A 12,500-nucleotide genomic window follows, 5' to 3' on the forward strand; every position below is an offset into this window, starting at 1 on the left:
AGCATGGGTGTCGCTTACTTGACTATATTATTCTTGTGAAATTATTTGGCGTACCTATGGGTAAAGTGTTGAGATCTTCGTCCCTGTTATTATGTATTCCGCTCCAGTCTTATGTGTGTGTGTGTGTGTGTGTGTGTGTGTGTGTGTGTGTGTGCTGTGTATGTATGTTGTGTGGACATGCTCATTTTTTAATACATTTTTTTCAAATTTTGAAAAGTAGCAAAAATGGGAGCGATCTATATTCATGTTTTCGTAAAAGCAGGTCATCAATCACATGATTTGTTGCTGTCCAACGAGTGGATATTTCTTAACAAATGTAAGCACGCTGCTTTGTTTACAAATGTTATACACATACCCATGTGTCAAGCTGAACCAAGTGACCAATCGTGAAGTTAGATATTTAAAAATATGTGAACACTTTTCACTAAGTGGGTCACTTTGAGCACATTTTGCAATGTGACCAATGACCTCGAGCACATGGAAATGAGCGTTTATATAGCGCAATAGCCACTAAACCTGCTCAAAACGCTTTACAAAGGGGTCCCTGGCCAACAGCAGCACTTAACATTTAGGACGGGACATGACGCTTGTTAGGAGATATTAAAAATTTTCGGACAGACGCACCGCTGTTAACGGCCAGGTACTCATTTTACACCTGAGTACGGTGAGAGAATGTGAGTAAAGAGCCTTTTCCAAGGACTCAACCATGCCCCGAGCGAGGCTCGAACCCAGGACCTTCCGATCCGAAAGCAGTGTCATACCACTAGACCACATAGCCGCACTAAACAGGAAATAAGACGACAGACTGTTACCGAAAAAAAAAACGTGTTAAAACAAACACAACGGCGAGTTTTATTGAATTTATTTTGACAGCTTTAATATAATGTATAACCATAGCTATAATATTATTTATTATATTATACCTCCAAGAAACATCATAAAACACGCATACACACATACACATACAAAACACAAACACACACACACATACAAAACACAAACACACACACACACACACACACATGCAAAACACACACACACAAAACACAAAAACACACACACACACACATGCAAAACACACAAACACAACACAACACAACACAACACAACACACACACACACACACACACACACACACACACACACACACCCATAAGACGGGAGTGGATGGAATACACATAACCGGGACGAAGATCTCTTCACTTTACCCATACATCAAATAATTTCATTTCATAAGAATATACCTATACCTAGTCAAGTTAGCGACACCCATGCTACACAACTCTGTGTGCTACACCAAACCAAACCGCCGTGCGTACTTTCTTCTCTCCCCTTGCCTCTATTCACACTACGCGAAGTCTAGCCTATTCGTTCTCGTCTGCATCGAGGTGATGAATGAATGGGTTTGGAGTTTGGGACAACGTCGAATAAGAATAGAAGAAGGAAAAAGGAAGAAAGTAAAAAAAACAACAACACACACTCACATTCTATCATATTAATGTTATAAGTAGGCTAGATGGTGTGTGCTTTTTGTTCATTCATAATGCTATGTTGTTAATCGTCGCTCCACATGCAGGCAGTAGGGCTTTGAGATTATCGAATATTACCGTATTATTATTACTAGATCTATGATGTGTAACTGTAACCGCTATGGTTTTTCCTTGGATTTTTAAAGTGTGCTACACGCTCGCTCGCTCATTTGTTCGCTACACGCATTATTACTTAATAATAAACCTGCACAAATTCGACACAAAACATTACGGATTATAATATACTTGTTGATTGAAGGTAAGCTGAAAGTTTTATTTTAATAGCAGAGAATAATTTGAGGAGAAAAAAATAGGTACAAACTTTTTAACTCTCTTGCAAGGATATTGTGAGCAATAGGTTTAGTTTAGGCTCAAAGATGCTTACAAAACACTGTATTATTGTTTCCCTACCCTCTATTGAATGCAGAAGTAGTAGTAGTAGAAGTAGTAGTAGTAGTAGTAGCAGTGGTGGTGATAGTAGTAGTTGTAGTAGTAGTAGTAGTAGTTGTAGTAGCAGCAGTAGTAGTAGAAGTAGTAGTAGTTGTAGCAGCAGCAGTAGTAGTAGTAGTAGTAGTAGTAGTAGTAGTAGCAGTAATAGTAGTAGTAGTATTAGTAGTAGTAGTAGTATTAGTAGTGGTAGTAGTAGTAGTAGTAGTAGTAGTAGTAGACGTAGTAGTAGTAGTAGTAGTAGTAGTAGTAGTAGTAGTAGTAGTAGCAGCAGCAGTAGTAATAGTAGTAGTAGTTGTAGTAGTAGTTGTTGTAGTAGTAGTAGTAGTAGTAGTAGTTGTTGTTGTTGTTGTAGTAGACGTAGTAGTAGTAGTAGTAGTAGTAGTAGTAGTAGTAGACGTAGTAGTAGTAGTAGTAGTAGTAGTAGTAGTAGTAGTAGTAGTAGTAGTAGATGACGTGGTAGTAGTAGTAGTAGAAGTAATAGTAGTGGTGGTAGTAGATGATCTCTACTTGATACTAATGGTAGTAGCAACAGCCGGTTAACGTAACAATCCCAGCTACGTTTGATTTATTGATAAGAATGTGTGTTTCATGTCCCACCTCGTGAACGATAAAGGTTATGTTAGCCACTCTGCTACCCAAAATTAAAAATTTGGCCAGAAAACTCGTCCTTCAAATATCGATCGATTTAAATGGCCCTCATCTTTGCAAAAACTCTCAAACCGGGGACTTCGCCGGCCGAAGTCCCCGGCTTGAGAGTTTTTGCAAAGATGAGGGTCATTTAAATCGATCGATATTTGAAGGACGAGTTTTCTGGCCAAATTTTTAAATATGGGTTTTTTTCCAGGGTAGGGACGTATGGGTGTTGTTACGTGTTAAACCCCCGTGATAACACGAGTTGGTTACAACAAGAAGGTTTAACAAAGTAAATTCATGTCCGAGAGTTAGAAGTATTTTAAATACAAATATAAACAAACAAGGGTATGTTCATGTTAATATGGAAACTTTTATATACAGTGTTATCTATACGAGAGTAGTAGGAACACAACTGACTATAGGTTAATACTGCTACTGCTAGGGACAACCTGTCAAGATAAATGTTCTACCGTTCAAAACAATTTTATAGATGCATATTTTAAATGTTCAAAAAAGTTTCTAGATATATGCACTATCTGCAAAACAATTGTCACGATGTTTGGTCTATGTTAAAACAATTGTCAAGATACCTGTTCTAGGTTCAAATAATTGTCAAGATGTATGTTATATGTTCAAATAATTGTCAAGATACCTGTTCTATGTTCAAATAATTGTCAAGATGTATGTTATATGTTCAAATAATTGTCAAGATGTATGTTCTATGTTCAAATAAGTGTCAAAATGTATGGTCTATGTTCAAAAAAATTGTCAAGATGTACGTTCTATTTTCAAAACAATTGTCAAGATGTATGTTCTATGTTCAAAACAATTGTCTAGATTTATGGTTTATGTTCAAAACAATTGTTAAGGTGTATGTTCTATATTCAAAACAATTATATTAAGATGTATGTTCTATAATCAAACACTTGTCTAGATGCATGTTCTATGTTCAAAACAATTGTCAGGATGTATGTTCTATGTTCCCACTGTCTTCATCTCGCTTTTTTCCTCTGACCAGGAAACTAAGCCTCTATTGCTCACTTGTGGCGCTGCATTGCGCTTGACGCCTGTTATCGTCGCCCCACACCTGGAGCTCCCGAGTTAAAGTAACATGCGATAGCATAACCAGTGGTTGGACATCCATCATGATCACCCCATGCTTAGCGCGTACCACCGTAGCCATCGTTAACTTATAGTCTGACACTGTAGCCATCGTTAACTGATAGCCTGACACTGTAGCCATCGTTAACTTATAGACCGACACTGTAGCCATCGTTAACTTATAGCCCGACACTGTTAACTTATAGCCTGACACTGTAGCCATCGTTAACTTATAGCCTGACTCTGTAGCCATCGTTAACTTATAGCCTGACACTGTAGCCATCGTTAACTTATAGCCTGACACTGTAGCCATCGTTAACTTATAGCCTGACACTGTAGCCACCTTTAACATGTAGCCAGCCTGACACTAGAACCCTCTAGGACTGGCAGTTTGACGTCATTTTTTTTATGTTTGTGTTGCGTCTAGTGAGTTGTCGTTAGCAGAGCGCAAGGAAACAAGTGGTCCCATTGGTTGAACTATTGAATACAACTCACGATTTGTTTTCTTTTGTGGCAAAAGACTGGCATTTTGACGTCATTTTTTCGGTCAGTGTCAGGCTATAACTTTATGATGGCTACGTTGACACTGACCAAAAAATGACGTCAAAATGCCAGTCTTTGGCCACAAATGAAAACAAATCGTGAGTTTTGTATTGAATAGTTCAACCAATGGGACCACTTGTTTCCCATGAGCACTACCAACGACAACTCACTAGGCGGTACAAAAACCAAATTATAATGACTTCAAAATGCCGGTCTTTTTTGGGTTTCAGTGTCAGACTATAGATAGAATGAAGTTGACGTCAATAGGGCCTTTGTTTTTGTTTTTTGCCATCCGCGTTTATGAGTAATTCTCACTCAACTGTATTAACTTAACTATTAATGATCATGGTTACACATAGTTTTGTGTGTTGGTTCGTTATACTTCCGGATGGCAATGTTGTGAACTCCTAAGCCAAGCGCATACTATCTATAACTTAACGACGGCTACGGTACCGCCCCGCATGTATAATAATGATTATTGTTGTGTATACACAAGTACGAGTCGATTGCAGATTGCACGTTGTTTGTGGTAACCGGGTTATCAGAGGCGGCGACGATAACGGTACGCTCCATGCGAAAAGCTACTCAACCACAGAGAAAATCGATATGATGATAAAATGTCTCATCGTAGCCATCGTTAAGTTACTGAAACCCAAAAAGACTGGCATTTTGACGTCATCATTTGGTTTTTGCACCGCCTAGTGAGTTGTCGTTAGTTGTGCTCATGGAAACAAGTGGTCCCATTGGTTGAACTATTGAATACTAAACTCATGGTTTGTTTTCTTTTGTGGCCAAAGACTGGCATTTTGACATCATTTTTTTTGGTCAGTGTCAGGCCATAACTTTACGATGGCTACGGTCTTATGCACCGTCTATCACCGAAATAAGAGTCTTGCCGCTCTGTGTGTGGTCGGCAATGGGATCGACAGGTTTAGGCAAAATACTCACAACATCCGCCAACCGGATATATAACGGCGGCATAAAATTACCAACACCCAAAAACTATGTTTAACCTTGAACGTTTATAAGTCTGATTAATAAATAGAATTTAGCGAGAACGAACCAGCAAAATCGCTGTCTAAAAAACCCCCAAAAACCAAAGAACTGAGTGACGTCAATTTCGTTCCATCTATATCTATATCCTTCGAATATCGATCGATTAATCGATTAAAGGACCCTCATCTTGGCTCAGCGGTATGGTCTTTTGCTTGGTACCCGAAAGGTACCGTTCGATCACCCGCCGCGCTGTGTGACCTTGAGCAAGTCACCTCGCCCTAGCCCAATTTGCGACGCTGCACTGACGGCGTGTTAGTTAGCGTCATCATCATCATCATCATCGAATACGGGAAATTGGCATCTCTGCAGACAGACGTACAGACGACCCATACTATCCACCCATACACTACAACCCCCCCCCCCCCCCCCCCCCCCAACCGCCCTTTGCATTGCGAGACGCGAAGCGAAATGCAGAAAATAGATTGGATTTTGTTTTGTCATTGAACAGCAGAAGTGGCTACACGTCACGACGTCACCCAGGGGAGATAACTGTCGTGGTCGCAGACGTTAAGGGCAATAAACGGATGATAGATGAATAATATATAATAGTAGTAGTAGAAGGTCCCCTGTACAGGATTCGGGCTAATTATAAACAAAACCGGAAATGCGATGTCGTTAAGACCTGGCAGACAAAGATGGGAGGGAATCGAACAATTTATTTTCTGTTAAATTTTCATGAAAAAAAAAGGGGGGGGGGGGGGGGGGGCGAAGTGCCCGAGTGGTTAAGGCATTGCAGTGTGACCCGAAAGGTCCCGGGTTCGAGCCCCGCTTCTGGCAGGCACTTTCGTGTTTTTTTCCCTTTGAGCAAGATTATTAACCCCCCAAATTTGGTCACGAGGACAACATGGGTGATTCCTGTTGACATCAGAAATCCTGTTTGATGAATTGTCTATATTCCTTCATGGCGGAAGGGCATAATTATTTTTTTTTTGTTTTACACGAAAAATGTGCATGATAGACTGTGACCAGGGCTGTCAGAGATGGCCACACAAAGAATTACGTTTCAATTATTAATTCTATTATTTTCCCAAAAAAAATTAAAAGTAGTCGATTTTTTTAGTGTATGAAAACCGATGAGTTTTCCCAAGGGGACCAGAGAGTTAGATACGAGTAGATAGTAGTGTTTGGCCACGTGAGGTCCAAATTGGCTACGAGGAATTCTGGCCATCTGCCAGCCCTGTATGTGACATGTCGGTTGAACCAGAAGACCCCCCCCCCCCCCCTCAAATTAAAATAAATAAAAAATAAAATAAAATATATAAAGAAATAACAATTTTAAAAAACAGTTAAGGTTGGAGTGACTAGTAGCTGTAGTTTTAGTTTTTGTTCCCTTTAAATATCTATAAATCCATTTTGCAAAACTCTGGGGAGGGGGTGGGGGGGAACACGTTAAAAAAAGTTTTGGCCAGAAAATTCGTCCTTCAAATATCGATCGATAAAAATCAGTGCTGATGGTGACAAAAAGTGAAAAAGGAGGAAAATTATGAATGGTTTTCTTTACGCCACATGTTTACTTTACTAACCCCCACTTTTAGAGCCATTGAGATGATAAACTACTCTAGCTATCTTCTTGATAGTGGGGAAACTGCATCAGTTTGTTCCACCACACATCAAATCTCTCAAAGCCAGAAAATTTGATAGAGGAAATTGTCTTTTTTTAAAGGAGGAAATTCCACATCTGACACCAAAATCGCGGATTTCCGCGGATCCGAGGAAAACCATCAGCACTGGAAAATGATCTTCACCTTGACAAAAATGTTCTCACAAGATTATATTTTATTTTATTTTATGTATTTATTTTTTTTTTCAGACAAGGACATATTGGATCGAACAAGAGCGATAGCCCCAATTAATCCAGACAAAGTCCCCTCCAAAAAACCATGTTGGAGCTTTGCGCTGTGGTGACAGGCGCTTACTTGGGATGGAGCATCTTGGGCGTCTACCCACGGCGTGCGGTTCGCCTGTCCTATCGTCTGGTGCAGGACACGGTGGTCCTCCTCGTCCTCTCCTTCCTCCTGTTGATGGTCTGCCACTACGAGGCCGTTGCCTGCCTCATCCTGGCCTTGGTTGCCTACGTCATGTACCAGGATCTACCGGCCCCGCACATGAGCGTGGCTGAACGGGCAGTTTTCATTACTGGTTGGTTGGTTATTAAAATTACTGGTTTTTTAAAATGATAAGGAATTGGATTCAATAGTCTGATGTCACATCGACCAACAACGGTGAGCAGCGTGGTTCTAAACAAAGAAAATTTGTACTTTTTATTCTTCAATAAGGCTTCAACAGTCATGACGTCACTGCCCTCGTAATGACGCATGGTAACTTAGTAACTGGCTCTAAACTAACGGGACAATGGCGGACGCCCTTATGAAATATTTCTCCGACAAGCATAAAAGTGTATCCAGAGGAGAAAAACATTATCATCAGATCATCCACATTAACCGTCGTCGTCAATCACTCCATCAATCATTCAATCATCATGTCAATCCATCAGGCGTATTTTTCCCCAGAGTTTTTGTTTTCTTGTATTTGCCCCACTTCCTCGTTCGGTATCCAACCCCCCACCCACCTACCATCACCTCAAACTTATAGAATCTATATTATGTATATTTTAATCCAATTCCGTCCCATCCTATGTCCAAAATCTATTTCTTGGCATTTCCTTATTTCTGGGTAAAATTTTCTCTTCGTTACTCCTGGATTGGTTACACGCAGTCAAAGAAAAACCCACTCAAAAACACAAAAACACCAAGGTCTACGAACTCAAACATCTTCAAATAATCATTTGCACCCCGCATTATCAACGACTGGATCGCGCCTTCCCGAATCCTGTGTGAACACAACAGATTTAGAAACATTCAAACCTCCCATAGCGGGCAGGGAGCACACTGTGTCTTCTTTTCCCCTTAAATCTGTTTTCCAACATGCTTTCTGTCTTTGTCTTTGAATGAGATTATTTAGTTTTTTTTCCTGGCCCTCGTCGGAGTCCTGGCTAGGAGGGAAACAGTCAAATGCATAGTTCTTGTTTTGTGTGATGATATTTTTTTCCTTGTAAATCATCTCTCCGTTATGTATTAGTATATTTGTTATTTTTTAATGTTTAATGTAAGCATTTGAGTGTGTTCCTCTTTGTTGGATTTTGTTCTTGTGTCCGGATGAGACTTATAGGTGATCTCAAACTAAGTACATTGGTGGTATGCTCTTGGAATCTACATCTGATCCCTATTTGTTCCCAGTTCCCTATGTCTTACTTTCTCTTGGATGCTTCAATTGTAATTCTAGAACTTTTTACTATCCCATTTTCTTCCTTTTTACTGGCGCTGATATAACCTTAATGTGTTGCAAGCGCCGTAAAACCCTTAAAAACAAAAACAAACAAACATTCAAACGAAGATTACCAAAAGTAAAGAACTGAATGAGTGTCTATGAAAGGTGTCAGACAAAGCAAGAAAGAAAAATACAAAAAAAAAAAAAAAAAAAAAAACAACCATCCCAATAAATCAGTCGACTTCCCTGTCTCAATGAGAGGTCGGGAACCCCGCCCAGTTAAGAAAAAAATACATTGAGCTTTTTGACCTTTTTTAAAAAATATTTTTTTAAATAAGCGCTTAGAGTCTGGTGTCTCGGAGTTATAGCGCTATATAAGTTTTCAGCATTATTATTATTATTATTATTATTATTATCTTTATTATTATTATTATTTTTATTATTATTATTATTATTATTATTACTATTACTATTCTTATTATTATTATAACAGTACAATATCCACTAAATGTGCTCAGATCACTTTACAAGGGGTCCCTGGCCAACAGCAACATTTAACATTTAGGACGGGACATGACGCCTGTTACAATTTTTTTCGGACAGACAACGCTGTTAACGGCCAGGTACTCGTTTTACACCTGAGTACGGTGAGATAATGCGAGTAAAGAGCCTTCTCCAAGGACTCAACTATGCGCCGAGCGAGGCTCTTACTTTTACCCAGGGCCTTCCGATACGAAAGCGAGTGTCATACCACAAGACCACATAGCCGCACAAACTTTGAATTCATATTTCAACCGTTTCGAATATCTGAATCAAATAATGACAAGCAGCACATCATAAATTGGACAACAATTAAACAGCCATGACATCAAAAACTTAATACTGAATCCCACGAGTTTTGACCAGGACTGGTTTTTAAAAAATTTCTATGATTTTTAAGCGAAAAATTCTTATTACCGAGCTGCCAACCCACAATGCCAGTTAAAAAAAAAAAAATCGAGTATCAATCAAGGTAAAACGGGCCTAATCCTGGCTCTGAATGACTACTTTTTATTAACTCATTCATACTTTTACCTACCCATGCCTATTTATAACATTTTTATGAAACCGTATAGTATTAAAGCTAATGTTTTTAGTTTTTACTAATGGTCGTTGAATAAAACTGTCTATGTGCATGCTCATTTATAAATTACATTTTTTTTTCCCATTTTGAAAAGTAGCAAAAGTCTCTAGGATTGAGTGAGTTAAAACATAATTTTTGAAATCCCTTGAGGACTTATCCAGGGAAGTGGAAAATTCTGTGAAAACGGGAGTTTGGCAGCTCTGTTTTGACGAGGAAGACTCTATTAAAAAAAAAAAAAAAAAAAAAAAAAACAAACCAGAAAACATCTCATTGAACTGCTCTTGTATTTTTTGTCTCTCTGCCCAGGCTGCGACCAAGGCTTGGGCCACGGCCTAGCCGTTCAGCTCGACGCCAAAGGGTTCCGAGTGTTCGCCGGATGTCTGTTCCCCGACGGAGACGGAGCCCAGAAGCTGGCCAGCCAATGTTCCAGTCGATTGACCGTTGTCCCGGTGGACGTCACCAAATCGGACCAAGTGGAAGCCGCGGCGAGAATGGTGGCAGCCCATTTGGGAAATAAAGGTGGGCTGATATAACTCGTTCAAATATCATGACATAATCAGTCGGAAGGTGAACTTTTGGATTTGCATAATTTTTTTTTTTTTTTTTTTTTTTTTTTTTTTTTTTCATTTTCTGAAAGAATGTGCTCACCAGAGCATTTTAATCTTTATTTGACGTAAATTGGGTGATTTTTCATGAAGTTATGGTCAGATATATGGGAAAGGTATCCAGGAACTTTTCTCAAATGTCATACTTTTTCAACTTGACTAGCTGTAAAAAAAAATAATTAGAAAACCAAAACGCATAGCATTAAAATTATTAACATTTTCATCATCATCATCAATAGAAGCGGTGGTAGTAGTATGTTGTTGCAGCAACAGCAGCAGCAGCAGCAGCAGCAGTAGTAGTAGTAGTAGTAGTAGTAGTAGTAGTAGTAGTAGTAGTAGTAGTAGTAGTAGTAGTTAGTAGTAGTAGTAGTAGTAGTAGTAGTAGTAGTAGTAGTAGTAGTAGTAGTAGTAGTAGTAGCAGTAGTTAGTAGTTAGTAGTAGTTGTAGTAGTAGTAGTAGTAGTAGTAGTAGTAGTAGTAGTACATAGGCCCGATAGCCCTAAAGGACTGCTTTTTTTTCCCTTTCTTTTTATGGATAGTGTGCGCTTGGCTAAGAAGCCCACAACATTGTCATCCGGAAGTATAACGGACCAACACACACAAAAAAAAAAAAAAAAAAAAAACTACGTGTAACCTTAGACATTTATAGTCTGGGTAATACAGTTTAGTGAGAATTACTCAAAAACGCGGATGGCAAAAAAAAAAAAAAAAAAAAAAAAAAAAAAAAAAAAAACAATATCAAAGACCCGAGTGACGTCAACTTCGTTCTAATTCTATCTTTCTCAATGTCTCAATTGTTTCTATGTTATATGTTTGTGTTGAGAATATTGGCTATTAGTCTTGGTTGCTGGCCAACTAACTACGCGGAGGTTGTGTGTGTTGGACCCGCGATCTCAAGTAGTCGGGGAAGAGAGAGATCTAATAATGACTTGGGTTAGAGACGATCTTTTTTTTTTGGGATCGTGGATAGCTCATATGGTAGAGTCACGCTCTCCCCGGCCAGGCGGAGTTGTCGTACCAGTAAGGTTACGGGCCCAAACCCCCATCACCGCCGCGAAAATTTTAAATTCTCTATAGATAGTATGCGCTTGGCTAAGAAGCTCATAACATTGCCATCCGGAAGTATAACAGACAAACACACATAATTGTGTGTATCCATGAACGTTTATAGTCAGGTTAATACAGTTCAGTGAGCATTACTCATAAACGCGGATGGCAAAAAAACAATAACAAAGACCTGAGTGACCTCATCTTCGAACTATCTATTGTCTTCTTGTTTTTCCTTCTCACTTCATCTCTTGTTGATGTTGTAATTCTATCAATACAATGTTACTATTTTGACTTTCCAGTCCTCCACGGAGTGGTCAACAACGCCGGTATCATGCTGGTGGGAAACATGGAAGTGATGACGTTGGCGGACATACGGCGGGTGATGGACGTCAACTTCTACGGCCTCGTGCACGTCTACAAGGCCTTCATGCCGCTGCTACGGCGACGTCCCCGACAAGGCACGGCAAGGCTGGTCAACGTCGCCAGTAACGTCGGTAGGTTGACGATAATAATAATAGCCTTCAACAGTCGTGACGTCACTTCCCTCGTAATGACGTATATATAGTAACTTAGTAACTGGTTCTAAACTATCGGAACAATGGCGGACGCCCTTATGAAATACTTCTCCAACGAGCGTATAAGTGTATCCAGAGGAGAAAAACATTATAAATCTGATCATTTATTGACTTTTATACATTCTGATCACACGCTTTTTGGCATCTCCAAAGAGCGTGCTATAACCCAGCGAGTACTGTATCCCGATTCCATATAAAACCTATTTTGTACTTGGTATGAGGGGAGAGAGAGAGAGAGAGAGAGAGAGAGAGAGAGAGAAAGAGAGAGAGAGAGAACGGGGGGGAGGGAGAGAAAACACAGTAAGCAGAGAGAGAGAGAGAGAGAGGGGGGGGGGAGAGAGAGAAAGAGAGGGGGGAGTGGGGGAGGGGGGGGGAGGGAGAGAAAACACAGAGAAAGCGAAGAGAGAGAGAGAGAGAGAGAGAGAGAGAGAGAGAGAGATTAGCTTAAAGCACTACATCCACTAAACGGGCTCAAATGCTTTCTTTTTTTTAGAAGAAGCCAATACAAAAATTAAATTTACCACATGCAGAAATAAATGTCATTTCTTCAAAATGTTGATCCTATCCTG

The 12,500-nt window shown here is 39.6% G+C and overlaps 2 protein-coding genes across 2 annotated transcripts in view; one reads left to right on the plus strand and one right to left on the minus strand.

The window, feature by feature from the left end:
• LOC144959956 (uncharacterized) overlaps positions 1 to 12,500 on the minus strand; it is a 72,971-nt gene that overhangs the window by 38,344 nt on the left and 22,127 nt on the right. The window lies entirely within an intron of this gene.
• The window catches only part of LOC144959957 (retinol dehydrogenase 7-like), a 15,744-nt gene continuing 4,522 nt past the window's right edge, over positions 1,279 to 12,500 (plus strand). The window contains exons 1-4 of the mRNA XM_078892834.1: positions 1,279 to 1,788; positions 7,123 to 7,451; positions 10,009 to 10,221; positions 11,656 to 11,850. Coding sequence (XP_078748960.1) covers positions 7,193 to 7,451; positions 10,009 to 10,221; positions 11,656 to 11,850 — 667 coding nt within the window. The 5' untranslated portion in view covers positions 1,279 to 1,788; positions 7,123 to 7,192. The remainder of the gene's footprint in view (positions 1,789 to 7,122; positions 7,452 to 10,008; positions 10,222 to 11,655; positions 11,851 to 12,500) is intronic.

The sequence above is a fragment of the Berghia stephanieae genome, chromosome 14 (genome assembly GCF_034508935.2).
Source record: "Berghia stephanieae isolate SIO BIC M18660-M18661 chromosome 14, UCSD_Bste_1.3, whole genome shotgun sequence".
NCBI lineage: Eukaryota > Metazoa > Mollusca > Gastropoda > Nudibranchia > Aeolidiidae > Berghia > Berghia stephanieae.